Consider the following 25,782-nt stretch of genomic DNA (forward strand, 5'->3'; position numbering starts at 1 on the left):
AAGAATATAATGATCATTCGCTGCTACGACTTGGACTTATTTTTGAGATTGCACATTCCTGGGTACCGTTATAGATCCCCTCCGCAGAAGTACATCTCTACCTAAAACTGCTTGAATGTCACTGATCTCGCTAACCCCGGAATTTCTTCGTTTTATTGAAATTGATTTCTTTCCGGCGTGGATAACAATTTCTATCTGCCTTGCTTACCCTCTAATGACATGGTGATACCCTTCTAAAGTAGAATCGACAGTTTCTCAATAGGTCCAAGTCTAAATTATGACAATATTCTCCCATTCATAGAAGACAGTGTACCCCCGTCCCCCTAGTCATCACAAGTCATGCAAAATATGCTAGTAGTGACAATGAGGTAGTCTATCCATTCATTCATTCTTCCTCATCTACCTCCAACAACAATGGTTCGCGCTCATCCTCGTCGCCATCTTCAGCTCTGAGCCGCCGACCCGCCACAGCGACGTACCCTACAAGCAAAACACCGACAACGAAACCGGCAATCACCAAGGCCACATTAATCGGAACTGGATTTCCATTAAATGGGCCATGGGTAAGGGAATCCAACCAATACTGAGAGAAATTGACGAGTCCAGAAAGGCAGATGATTGTTCCATAGACCCGACCGAAAGTTGCGAAGCCAAAGACCTTAGTCGCGTAGTCACTGAATTGCCAGTTAGTATATCTTAATAAAAGAGAAGGTGTGATATGAACTTACGACATGGCTGAATAATAAAGAGGCCGCAGCAGGACGAAAAGAATGATGGTCATGTACCCTGCCCATATGGCCGGGATAGAATTCAGGACGCCAATGATCGTGGTGAAAGCCACAATAAGGCTGAGCGTCGCTGGTACACTGAGGCGATCCAACAGTCCCCCAATAACAGGAGTGAATAGAATACCACCAACGGGTAGCGCAACATCGAAAAAGTCGTTGATTCGTTCAGCATCCTCAACAGATCTAAGCATGTACTCGTACTGCGATCGAATTGTTGCAATGAAATAATTCATTCGCACCATTTGTATGATTGTCATTAGAGTGATGAAGATGAACCATGGGGTCGCCATCTGTCTGTGAGCTGGCAGTCCATGTAAAACACCCCAGACCTGACTGATTTGGTGACGATCTTCCTCACGCTCGGCTCGTTGCTGTCTCTCATCTTCGTCACCGAGGACTTCGTTGATGTTTTCGATGATTTTCTGGCGGTGCTCGGCACGCTTACGGCGTACTCGCTGTAACTCCCTGTCGCTGTCGATTTCAAGATCAGAGTCATGCAGGTCGCGCGTGGGATCTTCGGCTTTTTCAAGCTTGTTCTCCAAGCGAAGTGTTGAAGAGTAATCACGCTGTGGCATGAAAGATAAAAGGGCAATGACAATCAGCACCGGGACGGCTAGATAGCCCAGAAAGAATTTATCTGGAGTAAATTTCCGATCTGAGGCCTCGTAAACGAGCCGATAGAGGAGAAAGACAGCGGCAGAGGCATCAAATGCGCCTGTCACAAGCGCAACGATGGAGCCCGCATGTTTGGGAAACGCATTTGCAATTTGGAAGGATGGAACGAAGATGAAAGTTCCGCCAAATGCCAAGAAGAAGTTGCCCGCGACGAAGCCTTGGAATCTGGGCCAAAGGAATGAAAATGACATGAAAAGGCTGCCGATTGCAAGCAGCACGCTCCCAATCAGGCCACAAATTCGCGATCCGTAGTGATCAAGAATCGTCCCGACAGGCAGTGCGGAGACGTTCGCCGTGATGGACGCAATAGTGAAACAGAGATTGAGGCTTCACCTTGTTAGAAAAAGACAGCCTGGTTCAATCTGGGAAACATACCTCAAATCCTGCTGAACACAAAGTTCGACTCCTTCTTGCAGTTCATCCTCCGTACATTGGTTGTGATAGACACCTTCTGCAACGAGGACGGGCTTCAGCGCTGCATATCCAAACAAAATACCTGATGCCACCCAGCACGCCAGAACGGTGAAGATGACCTGCGCTTTATGATATCAGTCATTGGTTTAATGTGGACGGCACCGTACATACTCAATCTCTTCACGGCGGAAACTTTGTAGGCAGGGGTCGCCGGTGGTTGTTCCTCCACCGGGACAGGTTGACTTGGTGGCTGTAGCACATCGTAGCTTATCTTGCGGGTAATAGGCGTGAAGTCTTCATCAATTTCAGCTTCTGGGTCATGGTCGACACCCTCGAGGGAGGAAACATGCTGCACGAGCGACATTGCTCGCTATGATGAGCAGGAAAGCGGGGAGTCTGAGAATTCAAAATGAGCTTGGGCTCCGCCGTGGCAGGTGGGTCTTTCCATGTATGGCAGGCCGGAAGGTTATACGGCTGACTAATACTGGTGACGTCATTCTAGATCAAGCTCAAGACTGTATCACCAACCACACATTATTTTTAGATCTGAAGTTAGAGGCTTTTCTTAGAGGTTAGAGTAGAATGAGATAGATTTTACTGGTTCTAAGATCATTAAAAGTGTATCCTCATCATATCAAGAAACTTGGATCTCTGGGTGCAAGGTATCCATAAAAACATGCCACACCGCGCCACACGGTATATTGCTTGGAGGTGAAGATCCTGCTTTCCAGACGCGCCACTAATAGACTGGAGGTTATCAATTCAAGGAGTCAATGTAATCCTGACATGAATTATTCATCAAAAGGTAGGCGTTGCGAAACGGGCAAAGTAGGGGGAACCGTGTAGAATCCCGCTTTTTCGATTATCGAGTGTATGTTGTTCTACTGTAAGTACAAAAGATTAGATTCATAGATGCCACATCTTTGATCATACGAATCCTCCAGAATATTCGTTTCCATGATGCCACCCGTCTGTTGTGTCGGTCGAAAGCCATGTGTTTGCGAATCACGTGACTTATAGAAACGCGGAGAAGCCTCTTGTCCAGTCTAGAAGCTGCGAGTGACATCTACTAAGCACATGTAACATCAAGCTTCTGGTGGCAACATTCAACATCATGGATCGAATGCTAATTTTTAGAAGCTGCGAGAGACTGTCTCTCATCTATAAAAGCCCCCTCATCACCCTCCCTTCTTGCGTCCTCATTTCAAATCAAACATACAAAGCAAAGTCCTAAGCTACAAACAAGCACCTCAACTGCATCACTATATCAACCATCTCGCCAAACACAAAATGTCTCTCTTCCGCACCAGCTTCCCCGCCGCAGGCGACTTCTCCCCTCTCTTCCGCCTCCTGGACGACTACGACAACCACCGAAGCAGCCGCCCCACAGGCACGGTGCGCAGCTTCGCCCCAAAATTCGACGTCCGCGAAAGCGAGGCATCCTTCCACCTAGACGGCGAACTGCCCGGAATTTCCCAGGAAGACATCAACATTGAATTTACCGATCCACAGACTCTGGTCGTCAAGGGTCGCACTGAACGCGAGTACCACACCACCGAGCCAAAGGAGCAGGCGGACAGTGAACAGGCAGTCGAGAAGGCTTCTAATAAGACCTCCGGTACTAGTCACCGATACTGGGCTAGTGAGCGCACTGTTGGAGAATTCTCGCGGACTTTCTCGTTCCCGATTCGTGTCGACCAGGATAATGTCAAGGCTAGTCTGAAGAATGGCATTCTCTCGGTTGTGGTGCCTAAGGCTACTGCTTCGGCTACTAAGAAGATCACCATTGAGTGAGATTCTACCATGAGCCCTTCTGATGGCATCTGTCTTCGGGCTCTTTTTCACCCACGATATTACGAAATTGACACCGAGCGCTCCTTTATTTTGTACTTTATCCCTGATGTCTAAACTGTGACAATATTTTCCTGCCTGGTCCAGTGTGGGAATGGTTCCTTAAGTGTTGTCTAATTCCGAATATTTCTTCGAGGTAGCTTTTTTAATTCAATCAATTTCCTTCAATAATCCTTTCTTCTACTACATTAATTCTTTTAGTAAGTAAGATTTGTATTATTGGTACGTAGGTCTAAAACCAGAGGGTTGGTTGACTACAGCGAAATGACAAAAGATTTACCATTCCTTGCCACCATAGTTGACCCGTAGTCTTATGCAACGTTCTAAGCACATGTCGGTTTTGAATGATAAAGAGCAACCTACTACTGAAACGAACGTAGACCAAGATACAAATCCCCGTTTTCCAACATTCAGAAGGACATCGGGTAGACGTCCCTGCTACACTGCCCCAGATACGACACATCAATTCCCCGCATATGAATTCGTTTCGAGGAACTCTGTCTGGTCAGATACCTTGGTATTGGCCAAAGCAACACATATCGAATCCCGGATTATCACTAATTCATATGTTTATAATCCATGTCTAGGAAAGACTGGAATCCTGTCACAATCCTGTTTGAATTGACCTGTCGCTGTAGAACACCCAGCGCATCCAAGTCAAAGCTATTCTCTGTTTCGATGTTTAGAGGACACTCGGGATCTGGAGGTCTGATGCTAGCTAAATCGGAACTTGATCCAGTCTGTGAGTATCCACCGTAATCGATATTGATGTCGAGAATCAATCAATCAATCAATCAATCAACACTCTATTAACCTGTTGCAGCCTAACTAGTGGCGTAATGGCTATGCAGGCGCTTCCTCCGGCGGAAGCAAGAGTGATCCGAACGCCAGACCCGCGCATGAAACAGTAAATACATAGGAAAACGGCGTATTGCCATAGAAATCAGCCCAAAATTCAGTCCAAAACAGTATCAGAACGCCCTCCAAGCCCTCAGTCCCACGATATATCTCTCAATTCGCCCTCACATTGGCCTGCCGCTTCCTCTGCACCTCCATCCCCGGTATCTCTCCTGCTTCGTTCTCAATTGGTGGCGTTCGTTGTCGACTAGTGTCGACGTGTTGGATGTATTCTTCCACAACCTCTCGGTTAGCCGTGGGCTTGGCGTTCCTCCTACCCAGCGTCTTCACCCCCTGTGCCTGCCAGATCATCCTGGCGCGTTGTTGTCATCGCCTGTTGGTTCGATTTCGACGTGTCGGAACTGTCCCAGGAGGCCTGTTTGAAGCATGAATTCGGCCACGTAGCGGGTGGCCTGCGAGTGTGATACGATTGCATCAATTTATGTCGAGAAGGAGTGGCAACTTGCACATATGCAGAAGCACCTGTTGCCAGGTCCCGGATTTCAATTTAACCAGCCAAAAATCGATATACCTAATTCTCTTCGCAAACTGGTTAAGAAGCGAAAGAAGAGTGTTAGATGAGATGGAAACTCCCCCTAAATGTAGGGACCGCAGACAAAGGGAAGACGGAAAGGCGAGGAAGTCAATATCTAGAATATTGACACTATCTATTGTGAGTGATTCGAGATTTGGCTCAATTTCAACAATTCTAAATACCCGGGATGCAAATTGTCGTTCGGAAGGACTGCATATTCCGACAAAATTGTCTTCGACCAAAATCTCTGGTCCCGGTGATCTGTATATGCACAAACGGATAACCCGAGATGTCGAAGACGTTGCACAATATCTCCGACGGGGATCTGCAAAGAACTGGGATAGATCGGGAAGAAACGGCCGAAATTGTGGGTGATGGGGAATTTGATTTCAAGTTCTGTCAAGTTTGGAAGCGGTACATAACGTAACACAGAAGCAACAGTGTCCATATAGACTCTTCTCTGATCTTGTGGGAGCGACGAGGGAGGTTCATCAACTCAAGGGCCGTCAGGTTGGGGAATTTGACTAGAAGAGACGATAAACATCCTGAGAGGTCTTCGATATATAGTAACGCAGTATTGGAGGTAGTCGACGAGAACTCGTCGAATCCAAAATCCAGTTGACACACATGCAAAGCATATGGGCTTTGGGATAATTTCATGATCCTTTCCAGTCATGGTGCTGCAGGAGAGGAGCTGGATTTTGCATTAATTTGCCTGAATAACCAGGGTGAGGCGCTGCGGCAGAAGGCTGTGTTGACTAGACGCAGAGCGGCCAAGTCTCGTCGAATATCGACCCTTCCACTGATAGAATAATGTCTGGCGTCGTCTTCCAAATACAAGAAATCCTTGTACACATTCCAGACATGATACACAATCTACGGGGGAAGCGTTAGCGCCGAGCACAATACGCTTTGAATGTACGTCTTAGAAGATCACATATCTCCATAGGAATATGCATTTTGATTTCTAGCTTGACGAAAATATAAGCTATCGGTGAGTTTGTGCGAGGCTCGGTGTTGCTTGGTAGAAGAGGGGGTCAGGTTCTGGTAGACATGGATGAGATGCTCAGTACCATAGTTACCTATCTTTTGTCCAACACCCATTGGGAACCTGTAGTAATCAATATCCTTAGTAATCACCACCTATCAACCAATCAGACCCCCAATCCCATCGGAACAAAGTGGCAAAAAAAGAACCCTCTCCATTCCCCTCTTACTCCGCACCGCCTACCAACCGTGAATATATATACCATCCCATCTCACTTACGCAAAAAACCCGCTCCCACAAGCCACCATGGCGCCAGACGAATATTCCACTGGCGGGGGTGGCAAGCTCAAGCTCAAAGGCAGCAAAGTGAGCGACGGGCGGGTGGACAAGAAAAAGAAGAAGAAGGCGAAGAAAGAAAAGGAAAAGGAGACAGACGCCGAACAAGCCGAAGCTGAAAAGTCTCAGCGGCAGGAGTCGCGTGAGGCTGATAGTGCTGAGCGGGCGGTTTCTCGCGAGCGTGATGAAGATGGTGGGTCTGGGTCTTCTGCGGCGAAGACGGAGGCTGAGAGGAAGTATGAGGAGATTCGCAGGAAGCGGGTATGTTTGACCTTTTATTTCTGCGGAGTTGTTGGGTTAAATGGAGAGAGGGCGTTTATGCGGTCTAGAAGAAGAGCTAACTTGGATTTACCAGTTACATGAGCGACTCCAGAAAGAAGGTATCAAGTCACACAAGGAACGTGTAGAGGAGTTGAACAAGTACCTCAGCCGGCTTAGTGAGCATCATGACATGTACGTGTTACCCCCTGCTTACTCGAGTCATCACTCTTGTCACGCATCCCCCGTGAAAGTGTACCTGAAGCTGACCCATTCAATAGGCCGAAGATCGGACCTGGTTAAGGTCTGTGGGCATGCGAGGGTCCCGTGACTGTGAAAGGGACATTGGAGGTGTCAGGAGAGCTGTTCCGCATGGGCAACTTAGAAATCCACTTAATGTATTTGTATCATATGACTACGCCCGGAGGAAAGCTATGAATGGAAGGAAAACCGTGCAATTGTTATGATGCTTATATTCATATAGATTCGATGAGCACAGAAATCAGAAACTTATGCCCCAAGGGAGTCCCGTGGGATCTCTATGTAGCAGCCCCGAAAGTTCAGTAGAAAGGAAATCGAGTAAAAGAAGCAGGTGAAGACCAGGCAAACAGGATGCAGAACCAAGAATCCCAGATAAAAATCGACAGGAACCAAATCACGGAAGACAAATGAACGCCATGTAAATGGAAGCACCTCCCAATAAGAAGATAGAAACCGGGTAGCCAGATTCCAGGCTAACAAAAACACTCCTGACAAGAGAAGAGAAACAAGAAATTAACAGAATGAAGAAAGTCAACACCGCGCTAAGTCCAACCGGCTAAATGGCACCAGCCCACTGCCGGGGAAGGCGTGAGACAGAGAGATGAGAGTTGGGGGGAGAGAGAGAGAAAGAGAATCGCCGAAACCCTGAATCAGGATCCCCTCAAACTTCACAGGCCCCCTCATACACCCTTAACCACCACCGTCCGCTCGCTATTCAACTTATCGGCATTGCGAGCATGCGACTCCTTCTTGCAGTCCTCCAAACCAGAACAGGAATGGGCCTCGAGCATACGGTGCTTTGAACAGAAGTGGCCGTGGCAAAAGCTGCAATCACCGACGATCCGCTGGGCGGCCTCCTTGCACTCCTTGAAGTTGCAACGGGGCTTGCGAGGTGCCATGGTTGTGGTTGTGGAAAGGGAGTGGCGGGACGGACGGATGAAGATGGTTTGATTTATTGCCCGAGGATTGAGGTCGGACGGTGATGAGCGGCGCGATAAAGTTGCTTTAGACGGTGCACTGCTTCAGGAGTCGTGGGTGGTTTGAGATAAGCGCCGCGGACGGGAGGATGGGAGGCATGCGGAGAAGGGCGAGAGCGCTGATAACAGATTGAGACCCGGGATCCTCAGGAATGGAAGGAATCGGAGATGTGGGGAGAGCAATAGGAGGGAGAGAGGTGTGAGAGGTTATTCGGTCGGAGATTGAAGAGGATTAAAAAGAAGAGAGAGAATTGAGAGGATGATGAGGAGAGAGAACGAGGAGAAGGAGGAGAAAGCGTTGGACGTTGGGGGAAGTAGATGATGTAAAGGTATAAGTAAAGGGGGAGAAGGTCGTACTCCGAAGGGGGGGGGGGGCCACGTATAGTATATATATAGACCGGGATCGGAACGGACGGGAGTAAAGAACACACGAGAAGCAGGCAAAAGAGTAAAAATTCAAAGTGGAAAGCCCAAAGCCAAAAAAAACCAAGAAGCCAAAAAGCCTAGAGGCCGGATCCAGGGTTGAAAGGGGAGAAGGTTACGGAGTATAGGATGAAAGACTCTGGTCGGCTGAGTCAGTAGCGTGAGGCGACTACCCTAATAAGAAGAGCTGGGCAGAAAGACGCTAAACGGAGATAGTTCGCTCTAGGTAGGAGAAGAGAGAGGCTAGGAGTACATACTCTACCAAGTACTCCGTAGTACTAACGAACTGAAATACTGGAATTCCTCTTGAAAGATCAGTACTCCGTCCAGTACTCCGTTAAGTCCTGGGGGAGTGACGGAATCAGCCACGGCGTGGAGGCGAGCGGGCCCTCTTCCCAGAAAGTTCGATAGGCTCCATTTTTTTCTTTTGATTTTCTGTTTTTATTTGCGGTAGGATCGTTAATCATCATTCAGCATGGATCATTCAACAATTCCCGTCGGGGATTGAATTGTCTTAGTCAGGTTGATCTCAAGATCTTTAATTAACTTACTCAAAAAAGTTAACTAGTTAGTTAACTAATAATCTTCCAATACTCGGACAATATCATTGCTAATTAATTGTCAATTCCTAATTCCCATGATCTGTAATCTCTATCTCAGTCATTCAATCATGTGGTGACGCCTTTCTCTGGGGCTATCGTGTCTACCGTGTCCCTACCGAACTTCGGCGTGGCGCCTCCCACGTACATACTTCACCCAGTCCTGGTTAACGGGTAGATTCTATCCCATACGCCAGGACCTTAATGATGACTATGGTGTAAAGTGTATAAGTATGCCTACACTAAATGGGGAACCCTAGTCGAAGGTCCCTCTAGCGGCATCACTAGTTACACTATCTCGCCATCTCCCCCATTATGCCATTCTGACATGCTCTGCGCCCCTTTTTGCGCTATCTGCGTCTCTTTCTTGCACGCGACCCGCCAGGGCTGATCGGGTCTAGTGATCGGAATGCGGCCATCGGTCCGTGCGGGTTCTGCGCTGCGCCTGCTGGTCGGTTATCCTGCGCCTGAAAAGAGCGCCCAGTTCAGCGATGCCGGTACATAACTGCAGAGTCATATAGTGGAGACTACTACAGAGGAGGAGGAGGAGCACTTTCCGTACTCCAGACACCACTGTACTCCGGGAGTGGGACTTGCTAGGCCCATAACCCAACTTAGTCGACTCACTAACGTTGACTAGTGGAGCGGGAGGCGATCGGTTCCCGTGACTCGGTCTTCTCACGTGAAGGGGGTGACTCAGGTCAGTTCAGTAACTAATGATAGTCAAATACGCTAGAATGAGGTTTTTGCCTTGACTTGACAAGAATGTTTGGAGCTTGAAAGCGTATAGCTAGCTGAGGCAAATATGAAGCAAAAAAAGTCATTATTCCCGAGATAGATCCCCTATTCCCCGAGGGGAACCTAATTACAGTCCCGGTTCCACCGGTGCCAGCACACACGCCACCCACCGAATCCTGGTCATCGGGCCTAGTGGCAAGACAGAGGGTGTTCATGCCGGAGAGTTGGATCTCAAGGAGAACCAGGCGAGCCAACGATGCTGCATACAGCGGTGTATTTGGAAGAATAGCTACCCATACCCACCTAAGTACTTAAGCCCCACAAGCCAGCAACGAGGAAATCAAGGCCAAGGAGAAGCTATGACCCATGCCAAATCATATATCACATCCCATCTACTACTGTAGACCAATATACATACAGTATAAAGCACGGAGTAACCTGCTAGAGTCATGAACTGTCTGCGGTGAGATTGGACGAGTCTACCGGCCAGTGCGCCCTAAGCAAAGCACATTGGATGATCTCCAGACTCTAGAGGGCATTTAACTCTTGGACCACGTTGGAGATTTGATACATCGACCGGAGGTTTCGTCGAGATAGGTGGATGACTCCTCATTCCTGGAGTATGTACGGGGTACATATGAGTAGAACAGTAGCCCTGAGCTAGCTACACAAGGCATTTTGCTACCCAATTGACTCTTCAGCCCTGCTCCTCTCTAAGCCTGAACCCCAAGCGTGTGGAATTGGATTGGAATATACCTCCAACCTAAGGTTAGCGTACGCAATCCACCACCCCGAAATCTTTAAAGGTCCACGTCCACATCCCAACAAATGGTCCACGAAGGTCCCAATCTTGAGAAATGGACAAAACCTTAATTTCTCCTCCTTTCATACATACTCAATCCGGCATCTCCGAACAACTCCTCGTAGCCACCCAAATTGACTACCTCACCACCCTATAAAACAACGGGGCTCTCCCTCGCCGTTTCGGGATCAACCCGCATATACCTCACCTGCATTCTGCACCCACACCGCTGCAGAACCCGGTCCGTGGAGGCACTGGCTACAGCGCGGATCACCCGGATATTCAATCCATTCAGCGCTTGCTACGTGGTCCAGCGCGGTCAAAGGTAAAGCTCAAAGAGAAGGTGATTAGCAAGAAAAAAAAATGAATGTTTAAAAAGTAAAGACAGGAAGGAATGGAGGATGTGTTGGCATAGCCTTAAGGCGTCAATCTCGCCTTGTCATGAAATGAAAATGAAAATAGGTCTGTGTGGTATTGGAAACTAAGAAACAGAAACAGAACAAACGCCAGTAGCCAACTGCGCACGCGCCCGATTTATGCGCCCGAAACCCCTTGCCCTGCCCGGGCAAAAAAGAGATATGAATGAAACAAAGGGGAAAGAAATAAAGATACTGCGGACCAGCAAGTTGAAATGCCTCGTTAATTCTCAAACGCCCACTTCCTTCTCCGCCCCAGCACCGGGATCGAGGTAATCTTCGCGCTCGGCAGCCTCGTACTCGGCTACAAGATCCATCACTACCGCCCTTGCTTCGTCGAATTCGCCCAGTCCGTCGGCAAAGGGCGCCTCCTTCTTGTAAGGCTCCAAGAAGGCATTGCGCTTGCGCAGTCGATCGTATTGCTGAATGACGCGCTTGAACAAGGTCGCCACAGAAGTGTGGTTAGCCAGCATAAGACCGCTGACCCGATGCGAATGCTGCAGGTACGGCGATTTCTTCGTCAAGGCAACCTGGATACTGGCCGGACCCCAGGGGATAAATGAGGCGAGGCGGCGCTCGCGGATACGCAGTAGCGACTTGTGCACGTCGGTAGGGTCGGCCTCGCCTTGGATCATGTTGAGGATACTGATGTAGCAACTGGATTTACTGGGGGTCATGGAGACCATGCGGTTCTTGGGCTGGAGAAGACGGCGCATCACGTCTAGCACGGTGGTTTTGCGCACGGTCTTGGCCTGCTCGATGCTGTCGCCGGTGAAGGGGGTGTAGGATGTGAGCAAGAAGTGGCATCGCGGCGTGGGGATGAGCGAGGCGATGATTCCGGCAAGGTCGTTGTGCATATAGCCGGGGTAGCGAAGTGTGGCCGTAGATGCCGACATCACGGTTGATACCTACGGATGTTAGATTTGGACTGTCGGGTTTATATCGTAAAAATGGGGTCTTACCAGCTGGTTGGTTTGGTCAAAGTTCGTCTTATCGTCGAAGGAATCCTGTCTCATGTGGAGGCGGTCGCCGGCAATGCGAGATAGAGCACCATTATCCAATACGACCTAACAGCGAGTTAGTCATTACACATCGATGGACCGCTTTAAGGTGAGCGCATACCACAGAGTCCGCATCTTGTGCCAATCGTCGCATGGAAAGCAGACTGTTGTACGGGTTGACGACGACGTCTGTTGTTTGCATATCCGGGAAAACGGAGTATGTCTGGATCAGCTTCTTAGGAAAGCGGTCATTCATTCGTTCCAAGAGGTAACTGCCCAAGCCAGAGCCTGTACCGCCGGCAATCGAGTGTAATAGCATAAAACCCTGTATCGCAAACATGTGAGCTCGTGGTTTCCTTGCCATTCGTAAACCGAAGGACATAAGCCATACCTCTAGTGAGTCACTACCATCTGCTTCTCGGTCAATCATGTCAAAGATCTCTTCTTGAACTCCTTCTCCAGCCGCGTATCCAGCACCCCAGTTATTTCCAGCACCGACACCATTTTGTCCGATAAAGAAGTTCTCAGGGTTGTAGATGTTGCGATAGGGACCGGATTGAATGCCATGGAGAACCTGCACCTAGATTAGCAACGACAATTTTCCAAATTTGATATTCCGAGAGGTGGGTGTGTCCCCAGGAGTTTGTCGAAAGGGAAGATAATGTCGTACTCGTGGTTCTAGGTCGAGGAGGATCGCTCGGGGAATATATCGGGTATCGTCACTCTGCCCAATATCCAATTAGCCGCATGCACCGACTGTGATGGCTTCAAAATGGTTTTTCGCAGAGAACTAACTTGGTAGAAAAACACATCCTTGCGGTCGCCGCCTTCAGTCGCGAATTCCTCCAGGTTTCCATCTTGGCTGATACCATGCTCCAGGCATAGCTGTTGCCAGAACTGACTACCGACTGTAGAGAGCCACTGTCAGCCAAAAGGGTCCTTGATTTCCCATGATAGGTTATTTCCCGCCGCGTTGGAAGTCGAAATCCAAGTGATTGTGGTGTTGGTGTGGCTGCGGTCGAAGTCCGCGGAGGAGAGCAACATACCGTTGTTGCCGCATTGGCCGGCTTGGATCGTGATAATTTCCCTGCAAAGGCATTAATATTAGCACGGGTGGTTTTTGAAAAGGTTTCAATTGTGTACCAAGCTCTCGAAGTACTAACCTAGGCATTGTGGACCAAGTTTGCGCCGTTGAGGGGAATGGGAGATTCACGCGTATCGCGTTGACGCGGGGAACTTTTTGGGCTGCCAATTTCCGGCCTCAGGCAGAAATTTACGGTTGGGAACAAAACATCAACACTGGGCACAGACTAAAATTATGCCACTCGTTCTAATTTTTTTGGCACGCATCGCTAGCTATATACAAAGCTTGAGTCTAATATTATGCTAGTTCATGACTCGCATCGTTTTTGCCCTCCTTGGTAGGATGGTTTCATCATCACCTCATTTCAATCTCAGCAGCATGGGCTATTGGTCGCCAACGCTAATAGCCAGTTCGACAGTGGTCGGCGAGTTGACGAGCTCCCACAACAACTCCGTCAATGATTCGGACTCGATGGCCATCTTTCTTGCCGTAGGCCGTAATGCAGCCTTCTCTCACTGCTTCTTCCATGCCCACCATGCCAGCACAGCCCAAGCAGACTGCTGCCACAAATGTAGATGAGTTCTTCAGCAGTCTGGTGGTAGCCTCCGAGATTCGACGTCTGACCTCCTCAGGGTCAGTCTTGTGTAGTTCGAGAGCAGACAGACCAGTCGTCTCAACTCCCGCAAAGCAAGCAGGGACTTCTCGATCTTTGCCAACAAGCATCTCGGTGACCGCATTCGTGAGTTCTTGCTTCCATCCGCTGCCAGTAGTCACGATGCCAAAAGAGTCTTCAACCTGATCGCGCGCATACAGAACGGAAGTCAGGTTGAATGCGCTGATCAAGGAGAGAGATGTGGTGACGCTAGCTTCGAAAATGCCAGTCACATAACGGTGGCGTTGGGTATCATGTTCCGTTTCGTAATCCGCAATTGCCTTGCGTAGAATCCCTACGAGAGGGTGGGCGGAGTAACAGGCGACGAGGAATGCATCAAAATCTGGGATGTATTGAACGGTGTTTCTGCAGACCCATGCGGTCTTGGCCGAGTCCACAGAGCTGTTGATGCTGTCGATGGGGAGTTCTGGACTGTGGGGGTCGTTTGGATTGACGTCTCTCGGAGAGGTATAGAAATGCCACTCAACATCAGTGAAGTTGAGGCTCTCTATTACAGGCTTCAAAGCATCTGTCATCTCCGTGGATACATTCGGATTGATGACCATAATCTTGAAGGAACGATCGCCCCGTTGTGTAGGCATGGTGACGGTTGTCAATTCGAGTATATCCACAGTGAAAGGAGTCAGTCGTATGACCAGTTGAATTGGCAGTGACCTGAACTTGAGGAATTCGAGATATTCCAGAAAAGAGTTCAAGGTTTGGATTTGGCAATAATGCGGTCAGGTCCGAAAAAGGTGGAGCTTATCGAAGCTGTCGTGATCAATCCAGCGGTACATTCCGCAACCCCTCCCCCGCGTTCCCTCGCCTTCACCCCCAACTCATCATCCTGCACCAGTCCCCACCAAAACAGTCGAATCCCACCGCTATACGAAATGCCGCTGATTGCCCAAAATCCCCAGCCTCGAGTCATCCTCGGCTTGATGACCTTTGGCCCGACCGAGTCCAAGGGCGCCCGCATCACCTCCCTCGACGAATACAACAAGTGCCTGGACTACTTCCAGCAACAAGGCTTCAACGAAGTCGACACTGCCCGGATCTATGTCGGTGGCGAGCAGGAGGCCTTCACGGCCAAGGCGAACTGGAAGGAGCGTGGTCTGACCCTCGCGACAAAATGGTATCCGCAAAAAGCCGGTGACCACAAACCTTCAGTGGTGCGCGAGAAGCTTGAGCTGTCTTTGAAGGAGTTGAATACCAATCAGGTGGATATCTTTTACTTGCACGCCGCCGATCGCTCGGTCCCATTTGCGGAGACATTGGAAATGGTCAATGAGTTACATAAGGAGGGCAAGTTTGTCCAGTTCGGTCTGAGTAACTATACTGCTTTCGAGGTCGCGGAGATTGTTATCACCTGTACCGAGAGGGGTTGGGTGCGTCCCACGATCTTCCAGGCCATGTACAATGCTATCAGTAAGTGATCGTAGCGAATCCTTTTCCTTTTAGGTTATTATGCGTGTTTCATGGGCAGAGCTGACAGGCTCAATTACAGCTCGTAACATCGAGACCGAACTAGTCCCCGTTTGCCGGCGCTACGGCCTCGACATCGTTATCTACAACCCTCTAGCCGGAGGATTGTTCTCTGGAAAGATTAAGAGCAAGGACGCTCCCGCCGAGGGAAGATTCAGTGACAAGAGCGGCACTGGAAATAATTATCGCAGCCGGTACTTCCGGGATGCCAACTTTGAAGCTCTTAGCATGATCGAGCCGGTTGTTGAGAAGCATGGGTTGACGCTAATCGAGACAGCCTTGCGATGGGTGCGTCACCATTCGACGCTGAAGATGGATGATGGAGGCCGTGATGGTATTTTGGTTGGCATTAGCAGCTATGGTCAGCTGGAGACCAACCTCAAGGACCTCCAGAAGGGCCCTCTCCCAGAGGAAGTTGTGGAGGCTTTGGATCAGGCCTGGATGGTCGCCAAGCCTTATGCTCCAAACTACTGGCACTTGGACTTGAAGTATACTTACGACACCAAGGAGGCCCTGTTCAAGCCCAAGCCCAAGGTGTAGATGTTTGTCATGTTGAATATTTTTTTGGGAGGCTTTGTCTTCGACATGCATGTATACAGATGTGATTTGATTGAGTACATAAAGGGCGGAGAATTTACGCAAACATTAGTTGGTAATCACTTGTAACTAAGATCAAAAGAGCAGTAAACTCGCCTGTTCCAAGATCGACATCTGGTCGCAAAGCATCATGCACTGCTGGGGATACTACATACTACAGTTGCATTTAAGGACTGCGAGATTGGTGAAGATGATTTCAGATCATGACCCCCAAGTCCGGCAGATGATTACCAAGAAGAGCACCTAAGTAATAATACTGTCTGAGCGCTTATGGTTTCTACCCAAATCTTGGAAGACCCCATTTCCCATACAACACAGGTGCCAAAATTGGTCACTCTGAGGAGACGCCTGAGACGTCATGCCTGGGCATGGCTGGGCTAACGTGGCTCACTATTCCAGATTGGGGATAGCGCCATGTGCCAGGGCATCACGTGACTCTCCCATCCCCGAAGCGGCATAGAGTCCTGGATGACGAAGGCGTTCATTCCTTGAGGTATCACTGTGCTTCCGCGGTGAACAGCCGCTAAATTTCAGATTGCTCAACTTCTTGTGTTGGATCTGTCCCACTCAAAACCTCTGTTCTAGCGACGCCGACTCCATCGCCTGCAACCGACTCGCTCACGACCCCTGGACCCTGCTCGAACTACCACTTACGTGGCTACAGCGCTATCCGCCCCCCAAACATTTCGTCGAACGCATGCGGAACTACGGCACTTCTCTCGAAGATCTGGAATACACCTAGTGTTGAGCGCTCAGGATCCGACGGACAGAAGAAATAGAAACACAAATTTTCATTCCCAAACTCCTGGATGAGCGGGAAACAACAGCATCGTCATCTCCACTCCACTCCTTATCGGTTATCTTGCACGGCCAGGACAGCCAACAACGCCCTCATCCAATATCTCTAGCAATAGAGACAGCCCTCTCCGGATCCATCCCAAAGGCCAAGAGCCGAAACACACCCACCCAACGGCATTGTGGCTTCGAATAACATTGAATTTGCGGAATCGCGGGACATCACCCCAGACCCTGGTCGACACTCCCAAGATTCAGACGACGAGATGGTTGGCAACCGCCCCCCAATGCACCGACCGAACGACGGGCGATCGCAGCAACCGTTACTCAAAGATGACCCCCCAGGGCGCCTTTCCCGATCGAGTTTCGGCCATGACGCTGAGAACCGGCCTATGTTGCACCATACCCGTCGGCCTACCATCCAGAGTAGAAACTCGGAATACGACGCTACCCAGGCGACACGCAAGAAGTATATGATTGCGGGAGGTTTCCTGCTCTTGAGTTTGGCGAGTTTTGTCATTCAGACTGAAACTGCTGTATACATTCAGCATGAACTGCACTGGGATAAACCGTATTGCATGCTGTAAGTTTATAAGGCCGAGTCACCTGCCAAACTACCCAACGATACAGGCCCATACTCGAAGCCCACGGATACTTCTCCCATACCCGTCCTCCCACTTGCCCTCTGGCCTTGTAAATCGCTTACCAACCGGTTCTTCCCATACGCAGCTATATCACCCACGGATCCTGGGTACTGCTTTGGCCCGTTCAGCTCCTCATCCTTCGAATCCAGAAGCGAAAGCTATCATGGGAAGCATTCTGGCGCCGCCATGTCTTCCTCATCAAGACCACCGCCCAAATGGTCGAAACCCAAGATGTCCATCTCATTTCCCGCGACTCTCACCGTTCACCAGTCCCGTACATGATAAAGACAACAGCCTTTGTAACCACCGCGCTGACGATAGCCGGTGGTTCGTGGTATGTGGCCGTGAATATGACGACAGCCAGTGACCTAACGGCTATTTACAACTGCTCTGCCTTCTTCGCCTACGCTTTCTCGATCCCTCTCTTGAAGGAGAAGCTGCGATTTGACAAGGTCTTCTCTGTATGCGTGGCCATCATTGGTGTCCTCGTCGTCGCTTACGGAGACCGACCCGAGAAGAAGGTCTCCAAGGGAGGCACTACCGGTGCCGAGGACCAAGAAGCCCAAAACCGGCTTTTGGGCAATTTTGTCATCGGTGTCGGGAGCGTACTCTACGGTCTGTACGAGGTGTTGTATAAACGCTTTGCCTGTCCTCCGGAGGGCACTAGCCCCGGCCGAGGCACCATCTTCGCCAATACTTTTGGCAGCATGATTGGGTGTTTCACCCTCGCCGTACTGTGGATCCCTATTCCCATTCTGCACATGCTAGGTTGGGAGACTTTCCGCATTCCCACGGGCGAGGCAGCCTGGATGCTGCTCATCTCGATCTGTGCTAATGCTAGTAAGTTTACCAATCCCTGAATATCTTTCGCACATAGCTGGAAACTAACGCTCTGTCCCTCTAGCTTTCTCTGGATCCTTCCTGGTCCTAATTTCCCTCACATCCCCCGTCCTTTCATCCGTCGCCGCTCTTCTGACGATCTTCCTCGTCGCAATCGTCGACTGGTTCCGCACCGGTCAACCCCTCTCCTTTGCAGCCATTATCGGCGGCATTTTAATCATGGCGGCATTCTTCCTGTTGAGTTGGAGTACTTACCGTGAGTTATGTGAGGAACGCAAAAAGGATCTGGAGAATGACCAGGTCGAGTCAGAAAGCGATGAATAGATCCTCACATTGGACTTGGGCGGTTTGTATTGAGTCGTCTACTTTTTAGTTTCGAATTTAGCGTGTTTTAGGCCTTAAATTGGATTCTGTACAGTTGTTGGTTTTCATCGGAGTTTTTGTCTCGTTCATGTTTATTTTATTTATTTTTTTTCATTTCTGCTGGGAACCTATGACTGCTGGGGTTCCAGGCCGTGAATATCGCATCGAGACTAGACAGTAGAGACCTCTGATTTCTTCTGTTTGGAATGGAGACTACAAGTGATTGGATAGGTCGAGGTGTCTACATAACATGACAAGAAGCGCTGCGGCGCTCCATTCGCATTTTTGATTCAGCCTCCTTCTATCTGTATTGAGAGATCTTTGTAGACCTAATGTTAAATACGTCTATAAAACGTTCGTCTCCTGAGAATGGAGGTGGACATCTTCATTCGGGCATCTGATTGGAGCCGAAGTTTGAAGTCTGAAGTCGCGTACTCGGGTACGACCCACTACTTTAAACGGTTCAGGGTTGCTCTCCACATGAAGAGACGTGGGTCTGCGGGTCTGTTCCATTGGTACATACATAATAGCTCGGTATCCCGGAGATGAGCGACTTGGACCACAGGATTCGTGATCGGAGGTGAATTTTCTTCAAACAATCTAGCTTATCCTAGATCTTACGCTCCTAGGAGTGTCTCTACGGAGTATTATTATTCAAGGATGAACATCTTCGCATATGTGGGTGCCTTGTTGCCTTACAGCGCATAGGGCCCATGCGTCGATACAGATTACAGACTATTCCGCTTCCGGTATGAGATCGACGATCTGTAGTTCGGTCAACTTCGGTGGTCACAGATGAAGTATTTGCTTATTTTCCAGCTGCACCAAAAAACGGTCCAGACCGCTGTCTTCTGCCGCCTGAGCTCCCGGAAACCAACCGACAGCCGAAGCTGTCGAAGCGAATGTGTTATATCCACTTTTTGCACGATTCGGATTGGTCCCAGCTTAATTGGTAAGGTACGAGTATATTATGAGCTGATCGTGTTTTGAGCCGTATTCAACCCTGGCTGGTATAGAAAATCACTAGGGCGAGATGTGGCGTCGGGCAGATACCTGTGGTCTATAGGAGGTTAAATAAGGGGGATCTCGCCCACTTGGAAAATCTTCCGTTGAATATCCTCAAGCAGCAAACTTCCGATATGTTGCATCACATTTGCAAGTTATTCGTGGTCGCGCTGGCGCTCGGCGCTACCGTGTCGGCTCAGAACTCGGCCACTTCGCTCGTGAGCCGTAGGATCACTGAGTATCTATTGCCGGCAGCTACTGAGACGCATGAGTTCGCCCGCGTCCCGAACTCGAACTTCGTGCTGCTGTCACAGATGTCTGATAGCGAGCTTATCAAGATCGAGCTGGATCCCAAGACCGAGGAGCCCGTTGCTTTCCATTCGTTCCCTATGGGAAAGAACAGCAGCTCCCAGCTACATGGCGTGTGGCCATCAACTGTTTACCCGGGCATGATGTGGTTGTCGCTGCAGGCCGACAACCAGCTGCTGCTCGTGGATCCCGGCAAGAACCTCACGACCCCACCGACCATCCTCCAGACTATCGATATCCCAGCGCCAGGAAATGGCCCGCATTGCGTGTTTGAGATCGGCAACCGCGTCTGGGCCGGCCTCAAGGTGGCATCCAAGCAGACTGGCGGGTACTACGTGTTCTCTGTCGATATCACCGACTCCTCGGACCAGAAGCTATACGAGTGCCTCGCCAGCCCGGTATTCATCAAGGAAGATCCCACCACCCGCTTGATCTACGTCACCCAGGATACCGACTCGTCTATCATGCGTATCGATACCACAACCGGCGAGACGACCCAGCTTCCTATCCCGCCTAGCGTTGGCAACAACGCCGTCGGAATGATCTCCGCTGACGGTCCCCTGAGTGGAGTGTGGTTCACTCTCGCCGGCAATAAAACCGGCGGCACCGGCACCTTTGGCCACATCGGATCCGACGGCAAGATGGAGTTCTTCTCGCTCAAGCACCCGATGCTGGGCGCTAACGCTGGTTTGCTGCATATCGCCGACGCTTCGACCGTAGCCGGCGGCCCAGCACTGTGGCTCTTGTCCACTTCGCTACTCAGCGATAATTCGCCCGATGCCTTGATCCGAGTGACTTTTGACGCTGGCATCACGTCCGTATCCGGTGAAGAGTACATCTCCATGCCCACTCAGAACGCCAAGGTGCACCGCGTCTTGCCTCTTGATTCTACGGTCCTGGTTTCCGAGCTCCACACTTTCACTCTCGCCCAGCTTTCCTACAACAATACCGTTGCCGGGCAGTGGCTGCCAGCTGAGTCTGTCAGTAACGCCACTTACACCCAGCCGGGTTGAAGGGGATTTTCCGGTAGCAATGCTCTAAAAAGACTACAGAGCTACTATTAATGTAGATACATTGCTTGAAATACTAATTTAATCAAACATTACAAGACTTTTAATGACTGAAGTACATATTTTCTTTGCCTACACGAAAGACGAAGCTGAAGAAGTTGGCATTCTAGGCATGATGTATTCGGAACCAGATATTGCCGACGGCCTCTTTATCAGGACAGGTAGATAAAGTCTCCGGCCACGAAGGCTCTTCGCAGTAATTGAAAATGGGTGGAAACAGTTAGCAACACACGCTCGAGTAAAATCACTTCGACACAGTTCATGGATGATGTCTGGATATCTGACGGCAAACCTAGACTTCGACCTACGGTGATAAGTAACGTGGTGTTCATGCCACTTTCAACACCTGCCAGGGACCCACGAACAGCATCGTTGTCAACATCCTAATCCACGCTCACCGCTTCTCGTGCCTACTGGCATTCTCCCGAGAAGATCGCATTTGGAGCATATCTGCAGTCATTTGAACAACAGGCCGAGTCGGAGTAGCAAGCCAAGCCAACAGCTGTGCATTTTTGCTCGGTGTTTTCACATGACATCTCACAGCGATTGCCTTGAAGGAACTTACCCTTGCAGCACTCAAGACCATTCGCGCATTCGCCAGTGGAGTCACATAAGTCCAAATATACTCTTTTGGTCTTGCACGGGAAGAAAACATCCCGAACACAACTGCAGTATCCTTTCGCGCACTGCACATTGTCATGTCATTTAGCGCCCTCAGGAAGAATGCGAGCTCGTTGGCAGGTGTTTGATTTCTACTTGGCGCAGTAAAGAAGGCTTTCTGCGTCTTTCGAGCAGTCGGAGTCGGAGTTGCACGAGTCATCCGGACAACTCGATTGGTGCATCGTGGATGGAGTGGCGTTGTCGTTGGAGACTGGTGTCGAGGCGTCAATGGTCTCGCACTTGATACTTCCTACATTCCCGCCGACAGCACTGTTTCTGTCACTCTCGCCATAATCGAACAGCTGGTAATGGGAGTGATCAAAAGTAACTATCGTATCTTTACAAGCCGTGTCATCAAGGCCGGGCCGTTAGTATATTTCTGTCCAGATTGAGTCTCACAAGGCTCGCTCACAGGTACGGAGTACAAATGTATTTCTTGCCCTGTGGCCCGGATGGTTGACAGGGTATACTGATTGATCCGACGTCATGGTACCTAATTTGAAGTTAATACCTGCACGTATTTACAGCCGTGACCAAATCTTGAAGACTACGCTATTGACTCACTGGTCACCTTTTAACCGATTGCATTGACCGTTGAATGCCAAATCTTGCTGTCACTGGCACGATAAGTGAAAAAGGAATCGCTCGTGAAGATGCGTGCCTAGCTACGCTGTTAGCCAATTGTTTGAATTTGACAGGTAATGATATGAGGACGGGTTGTTATACCATGTTTATGGGAACCGCGGCTCCCGCAGTAGCGACTGCAAAAAGCGTCAAGGCAATAAGACTTGAGTTGAGCATCTCGAAGATCTTTGGAAGTTGGATTGGAGGATATTCGAGGAAAAAGGCAAGAACATGACTATCTTTTATAGTATAGCGAGCTGGGGCAAACTACAACATTGAGATGAAGAAAAAGCAGTGAGGAAGATCAGCTCAAGCAAGATTCGGGTTTGCTCGGTCATCTCTTTTAGGATTTCATGCGCTCCACGAGCCTTTGCTTTTGTGTGACGTGTGGAGGCGCAATATGCAGCTCTGAACACGATTTTGATTAGATAGGATCGAGGGCTTTGGCCTACTGTTGTACGATCAATCGATGGGGCTTATGTAGGCTATGTCTCTATTGAAGGAATAATGCATTAAATCTAACAAATGTTGAAGCTACCGTTACACAGTAATTCAATAGTTGGAATAGCTCATGCAAGGTTCAGCTCAAACTCATAGAAAGTAGACCTGCATATGCTAAACGACAAGAACCCCGCACAATGACCAGATGGTACGTAGCACTCGCCGAGTCTGCATGCATACCTGATATGGCTGTCTCCCTGTGGTCATGTTGTTGAACCACAATTAAACAAAAACTCCACTGGCTCTTCAGGGCTGGCTGGCTAGCATTTAACAAATTTCCCGAAGCCCGTATCTTCGAAGAGAAAGGCAGTTGATTTCTTTTGCAAAAAAAATTTTGTATAACACAATACGAAGGGACTTTGTTCATTTGCTACGATGGTCTATGCTCAACACAAAATAAGGTCTTCTGACCCCCGTCCGGGCCGCGGATGGGGGGATGCCATCAATTTACTTGCATATTGCAGTAAGTATTATGTGTTCTGCATGGTATGTCTGTTGGCTTCCGGTGCCGAGGGAGAGTATCTGTAGCGTGGCGAGCATCCATCCATCTTTATTGAAGCCATGACCGCACTAGCTGTGACTTGAATGCAGATAAAATGACGTGATATTGCATTCAGCTGAATCGGTTGAACATGAGGTCAACATGTTGTCAACGATTCGAGTGTATGACCTTTTCATATAAATTCTATCTGCCCAGTCCCTTGCACTCCCCCTTCACCATAACCCAGCGAGTTTCTAATACTGCCTGATTTAAGGACCTCGAACTATCCTCCTCAATTAAAGATCATGAGCGCTCAAGGCAAAGCAGGAGCCTGAGCCTTCGCCAAAACTTTCCATGCATTGACATAATTGTACAGGCCAGCTCAGGGATGACCTGCATGGAGTGAACGGAGAGGTCGAGGCAGGAAAAGGTCAAATCACAAGATATGCCAACGGGCAGCGGACACGATTCACCTTCAAGAAACCATTCGCTCGTACGCCGAATGTGCAGATCACGCCAATCCTGAGCAACCGGTCTGGAGCTTTTCAGAGCTTTTACCTCTACCTGCTCAATCCTACCGAGGGACCACCAGTCAATGAAACGAGATTTTATCTTGGAATCTTCAGCAGCGTTGGAAATACCGTTCAATTTTCGTATTTCGCTAATGATGTTGATGGGGAGGATGAGGATTGATAAGGAGGTTTCATAGTAATAATGCACCTCGATGTGATACTTTCTGGTTGTCTCCTTATTTGAATACAATGGTTAATTTTATCACCGAGCATCAGTGCCTCTTCAATCAATCAACCTGTTCATCCAAACGTCGCTTTGAAAAGATGGCAAAGTTTGAGGATTTCATTGACCCTTCGCGACTGTCTTGGTCGAAAGCAGTCGTTGCTGTGGTAGAGAAGGAGCTTGGATCTGAGATGGGCACTGTTTACCGGAAGGCTGTTCAATTTTGCTTGGTAGGCATTAAGGGTTTTAAATAGGGAAAAAGAGATACAGATGAGAAAGGATCAATAATCCAGTTCGAAAATAAGGAGATTGGCCGAGAGGATCAAGCAAGACAGGACATGGGCCAGCTAGAGCCAGGAATCGAGAAGGGATTCTTCTGGATAGTGGTCGATGAACTTGGGCGGATCCCTGAATAGCTTGTGATACTAAGCTTTCTGTACAATTCAGCCCATGTGTTCTCAAGACAAAAGATATATCTTATTTTATGTGAGTATGAAGATACATGAGTATGACGCGGGAAGTGGTTAACAGTATCCATATGCACACGATAATATCAAATTTCTAACGTAGCTGCTCTTGGAGTGTGGAGAATGTAGTCCATTTTACACATACATGTTCCTGATGCTCCCGATCTTATACAATCGAAATACAAAGGAGGTACTTAATAGAATATAAGCCCGATCTTCAGCAACAATGGATCCTATATTCATTTCAATCCAATCTCCCTTCTGAAAGCGATCAAAGCCGAGTGTCCATGCAGTCCATTCTTAGCAATTGTCCATCGGTCAATGACAGCCCGTATCGTGGGACGCCTCATTAGGAAGGTCACTGAGGTTATAAAGCTGGTATGTCAAGGTCAACTTCCAGAGCAGTGATGCTGATCACAATTAGCACCAATTAAATATACCATAGAACCTAGGGGATCTTACTCGTCGTCGGCAACTGCAGCGGCAATAATAGCAAAGACAGCGAGGATAAAGTTGACAACCCTCATGATAAAGCAATAGACGTTTGTGGGAAGGAACAAAAGATTGGATCAGGTAGCCTGTCAACTAGTGGTGTAGGTGGTAGTATAGCTGAATTTATACATGTACTTGTATCTCTATAAGTAAAAGTAACTAGGCTTGGAGGCATTCCATCCCGAACCTGGTCCTACCCTAGGGTAAAATTTGTGCTACATGACTGCAGTTGGGATTATCAGGTATAAAGGGGGAGGAATGATTGGGATAAATTATCAGACTGCATAACTCTCAGGATGGGCCATCGGACACAAACGTCATCGATTTGGGAACATTCCACATTATTCCAAGATAAATCATGATGCTTATTAGATAGAGCTATAACATTGATCCTATGTATTCTATAGACTTCTTTACTGAGACTGGGTTATTCCTCGATAAGTGCGCATGACAAGTTGTATGGTATCGATAACAACACGAGATAATGCCATATGTTCCTCAAAAGATCAACCGATCGGAACGTTCTTTCCCTTGTCTTGAGGTATGATTCCGATCAAAAATTCCGTCCACTTCTAATATGACGCACTTAGGGAGTTCGTAGGATTGCCTCTGTTTTCATAGTGCTCAGTCACCTGACACCTTGCTTTGCGGAATACATCGAATGGCCAGCAAGAGGCAAAGATGGACCAATAAGGCTCTTCCAATATCCTATTCTTCGGCTTCTTGGCGAAGGACAATTCTTTGTCTCTATATTCTTTGTCCTGCTCGGATTTACGAATTCGATCAGTGTGATTAGGCTCAGCAATTCAGGGGATTTCAAAAAGCCTTCACTACGCTTGCCACCAGTGCGTTTCGAAGAACTGGCAGAATAGTGTCTTCAGGTGTTTTTGCAACCATCTTGGCTTGGTCTCTCTGCCAACTTGGTGCGTTTGATGCTCGAAACTTCGATGCTGGTTGGTGGTATCGAAAAACACCCCGCCCAAGCCCAAGCTGGAGTAGAGCGATCTGTGATCTAGTAG

General features: G+C 48.8%; 13 protein-coding genes across 13 annotated transcripts; 8 read left to right on the forward strand and 5 right to left on the reverse strand.

Moving 5' to 3' along the window:
- Positions 1-385: 385 nt before the first annotated feature.
- On the reverse strand, positions 386-2,241 carry N7473_009969 (putative MFS transporter; the record flags this gene model as incomplete). The annotated part of the gene is made up of 4 exons (XM_057155908.1): positions 386-674; positions 729-1,790; positions 1,839-2,001; positions 2,049-2,241. The coding sequence occupies 4 exons, from the start codon at positions 2,239-2,241 to the stop codon at positions 386-388; spliced, it is 1,707 nt and encodes a 568-aa protein (XP_057004563.1).
- A 926-nt stretch (positions 2,242-3,167) lies between these two features.
- Positions 3,168-3,671, forward strand: N7473_009970 (Hsp20/alpha crystallin family protein; the record flags this gene model as incomplete). The annotated part of the gene is made up of 1 exon (XM_057155909.1): positions 3,168-3,671. One exon carries the CDS (start codon positions 3,168-3,170, stop codon positions 3,669-3,671), a length of 504 nt encoding a protein of 167 aa, XP_057004564.1.
- A 2,783-nt stretch (positions 3,672-6,454) lies between these two features.
- On the forward strand, positions 6,455-7,045 carry N7473_009971 (uncharacterized protein; the record flags this gene model as incomplete). Its single annotated transcript, XM_057155910.1, has 3 exons — positions 6,455-6,745; positions 6,840-6,937; positions 7,024-7,045. 3 exons carry the CDS (start codon positions 6,455-6,457, stop codon positions 7,043-7,045), a joined length of 411 nt encoding a protein of 136 aa, XP_057004565.1.
- A 638-nt stretch (positions 7,046-7,683) lies between these two features.
- On the reverse strand, positions 7,684-7,902 carry N7473_009972 (AN1-type zinc finger protein TMC1; the record flags this gene model as incomplete). Its single annotated transcript, XM_057155911.1, has 1 exon — positions 7,684-7,902. The coding sequence occupies one exon, from the start codon at positions 7,900-7,902 to the stop codon at positions 7,684-7,686; it is 219 nt and encodes a 72-aa protein (XP_057004566.1).
- A 3,286-nt stretch (positions 7,903-11,188) lies between these two features.
- N7473_009973 (gamma-tubulin mipA) lies at positions 11,189-13,130 on the reverse strand (the record flags this gene model as incomplete). Its single annotated transcript, XM_057155912.1, has 8 exons — positions 11,189-11,866; positions 11,921-12,025; positions 12,081-12,284; positions 12,351-12,533; positions 12,630-12,683; positions 12,755-12,867; positions 13,006-13,046; positions 13,123-13,130. The coding sequence occupies 8 exons, from the start codon at positions 13,128-13,130 to the stop codon at positions 11,189-11,191; spliced, it is 1,386 nt and encodes a 461-aa protein (XP_057004567.1).
- A 312-nt stretch (positions 13,131-13,442) lies between these two features.
- On the reverse strand, positions 13,443-14,297 carry N7473_009974 (aspartate/glutamate racemase family protein; the record flags this gene model as incomplete). The annotated part of the gene is made up of 1 exon (XM_057155913.1): positions 13,443-14,297. One exon carries the CDS (start codon positions 14,295-14,297, stop codon positions 13,443-13,445), a length of 855 nt encoding a protein of 284 aa, XP_057004568.1.
- A 132-nt stretch (positions 14,298-14,429) lies between these two features.
- On the forward strand, positions 14,430-15,720 carry N7473_009975 (aldo/keto reductase family protein; the record flags this gene model as incomplete). Its single annotated transcript, XM_057155914.1, has 2 exons — positions 14,430-15,123; positions 15,203-15,720. The coding sequence occupies 2 exons, from the start codon at positions 14,430-14,432 to the stop codon at positions 15,718-15,720; spliced, it is 1,212 nt and encodes a 403-aa protein (XP_057004569.1).
- A 566-nt stretch (positions 15,721-16,286) lies between these two features.
- On the forward strand, positions 16,287-18,657 carry N7473_009976 (DMT family transporter). The gene is made up of 3 exons (XM_057155915.1): positions 16,287-17,155; positions 17,302-18,056; positions 18,121-18,657. The coding sequence occupies exons 1-3, from the start codon at positions 16,839-16,841 to the stop codon at positions 18,378-18,380; spliced, it is 1,332 nt and encodes a 443-aa protein (XP_057004570.1). The 5' UTR covers positions 16,287-16,838; the 3' UTR covers positions 18,381-18,657.
- A 901-nt stretch (positions 18,658-19,558) lies between these two features.
- On the forward strand, positions 19,559-20,746 carry N7473_009977 (uncharacterized protein; the record flags this gene model as incomplete). Its single annotated transcript, XM_057155916.1, has 1 exon — positions 19,559-20,746. One exon carries the CDS (start codon positions 19,559-19,561, stop codon positions 20,744-20,746), a length of 1,188 nt encoding a protein of 395 aa, XP_057004571.1.
- A 451-nt stretch (positions 20,747-21,197) lies between these two features.
- Positions 21,198-21,497, reverse strand: N7473_009978 (uncharacterized protein; the record flags this gene model as incomplete). Its single annotated transcript, XM_057155917.1, has 2 exons — positions 21,198-21,305; positions 21,369-21,497. 2 exons carry the CDS (start codon positions 21,495-21,497, stop codon positions 21,198-21,200), a joined length of 237 nt encoding a protein of 78 aa, XP_057004572.1.
- A 1,723-nt stretch (positions 21,498-23,220) lies between these two features.
- On the forward strand, positions 23,221-23,762 carry N7473_009979 (uncharacterized protein; the record flags this gene model as incomplete). The annotated part of the gene is made up of 2 exons (XM_057155918.1): positions 23,221-23,251; positions 23,446-23,762. The coding sequence occupies 2 exons, from the start codon at positions 23,221-23,223 to the stop codon at positions 23,760-23,762; spliced, it is 348 nt and encodes a 115-aa protein (XP_057004573.1).
- A 143-nt stretch (positions 23,763-23,905) lies between these two features.
- On the forward strand, positions 23,906-24,220 carry N7473_009980 (uncharacterized protein; the record flags this gene model as incomplete). The annotated part of the gene is made up of 2 exons (XM_057155919.1): positions 23,906-24,034; positions 24,098-24,220. The coding sequence occupies 2 exons, from the start codon at positions 23,906-23,908 to the stop codon at positions 24,218-24,220; spliced, it is 252 nt and encodes an 83-aa protein (XP_057004574.1).
- Positions 24,221-25,353: 1,133 nt separating this feature from the next.
- N7473_009981 (uncharacterized protein) lies at positions 25,354-25,779 on the forward strand (the record flags this gene model as incomplete). Its single annotated transcript, XM_057155920.1, has 2 exons — positions 25,354-25,608; positions 25,645-25,779. Coding segments are annotated over 2 exons (390 nt in total), but the record flags the coding sequence as incomplete, so codon positions are not given.
- Positions 25,780-25,782: the final 3 nt, after the last annotated feature.

The sequence above is a fragment of the Penicillium subrubescens genome, assembly GCF_028828155.1.
Source record: "Penicillium subrubescens strain IBT 31985 chromosome Unknown utg000007l_segment0_segment0, whole genome shotgun sequence".
Taxonomy (NCBI): domain Eukaryota; kingdom Fungi; phylum Ascomycota; class Eurotiomycetes; order Eurotiales; family Aspergillaceae; genus Penicillium; species Penicillium subrubescens.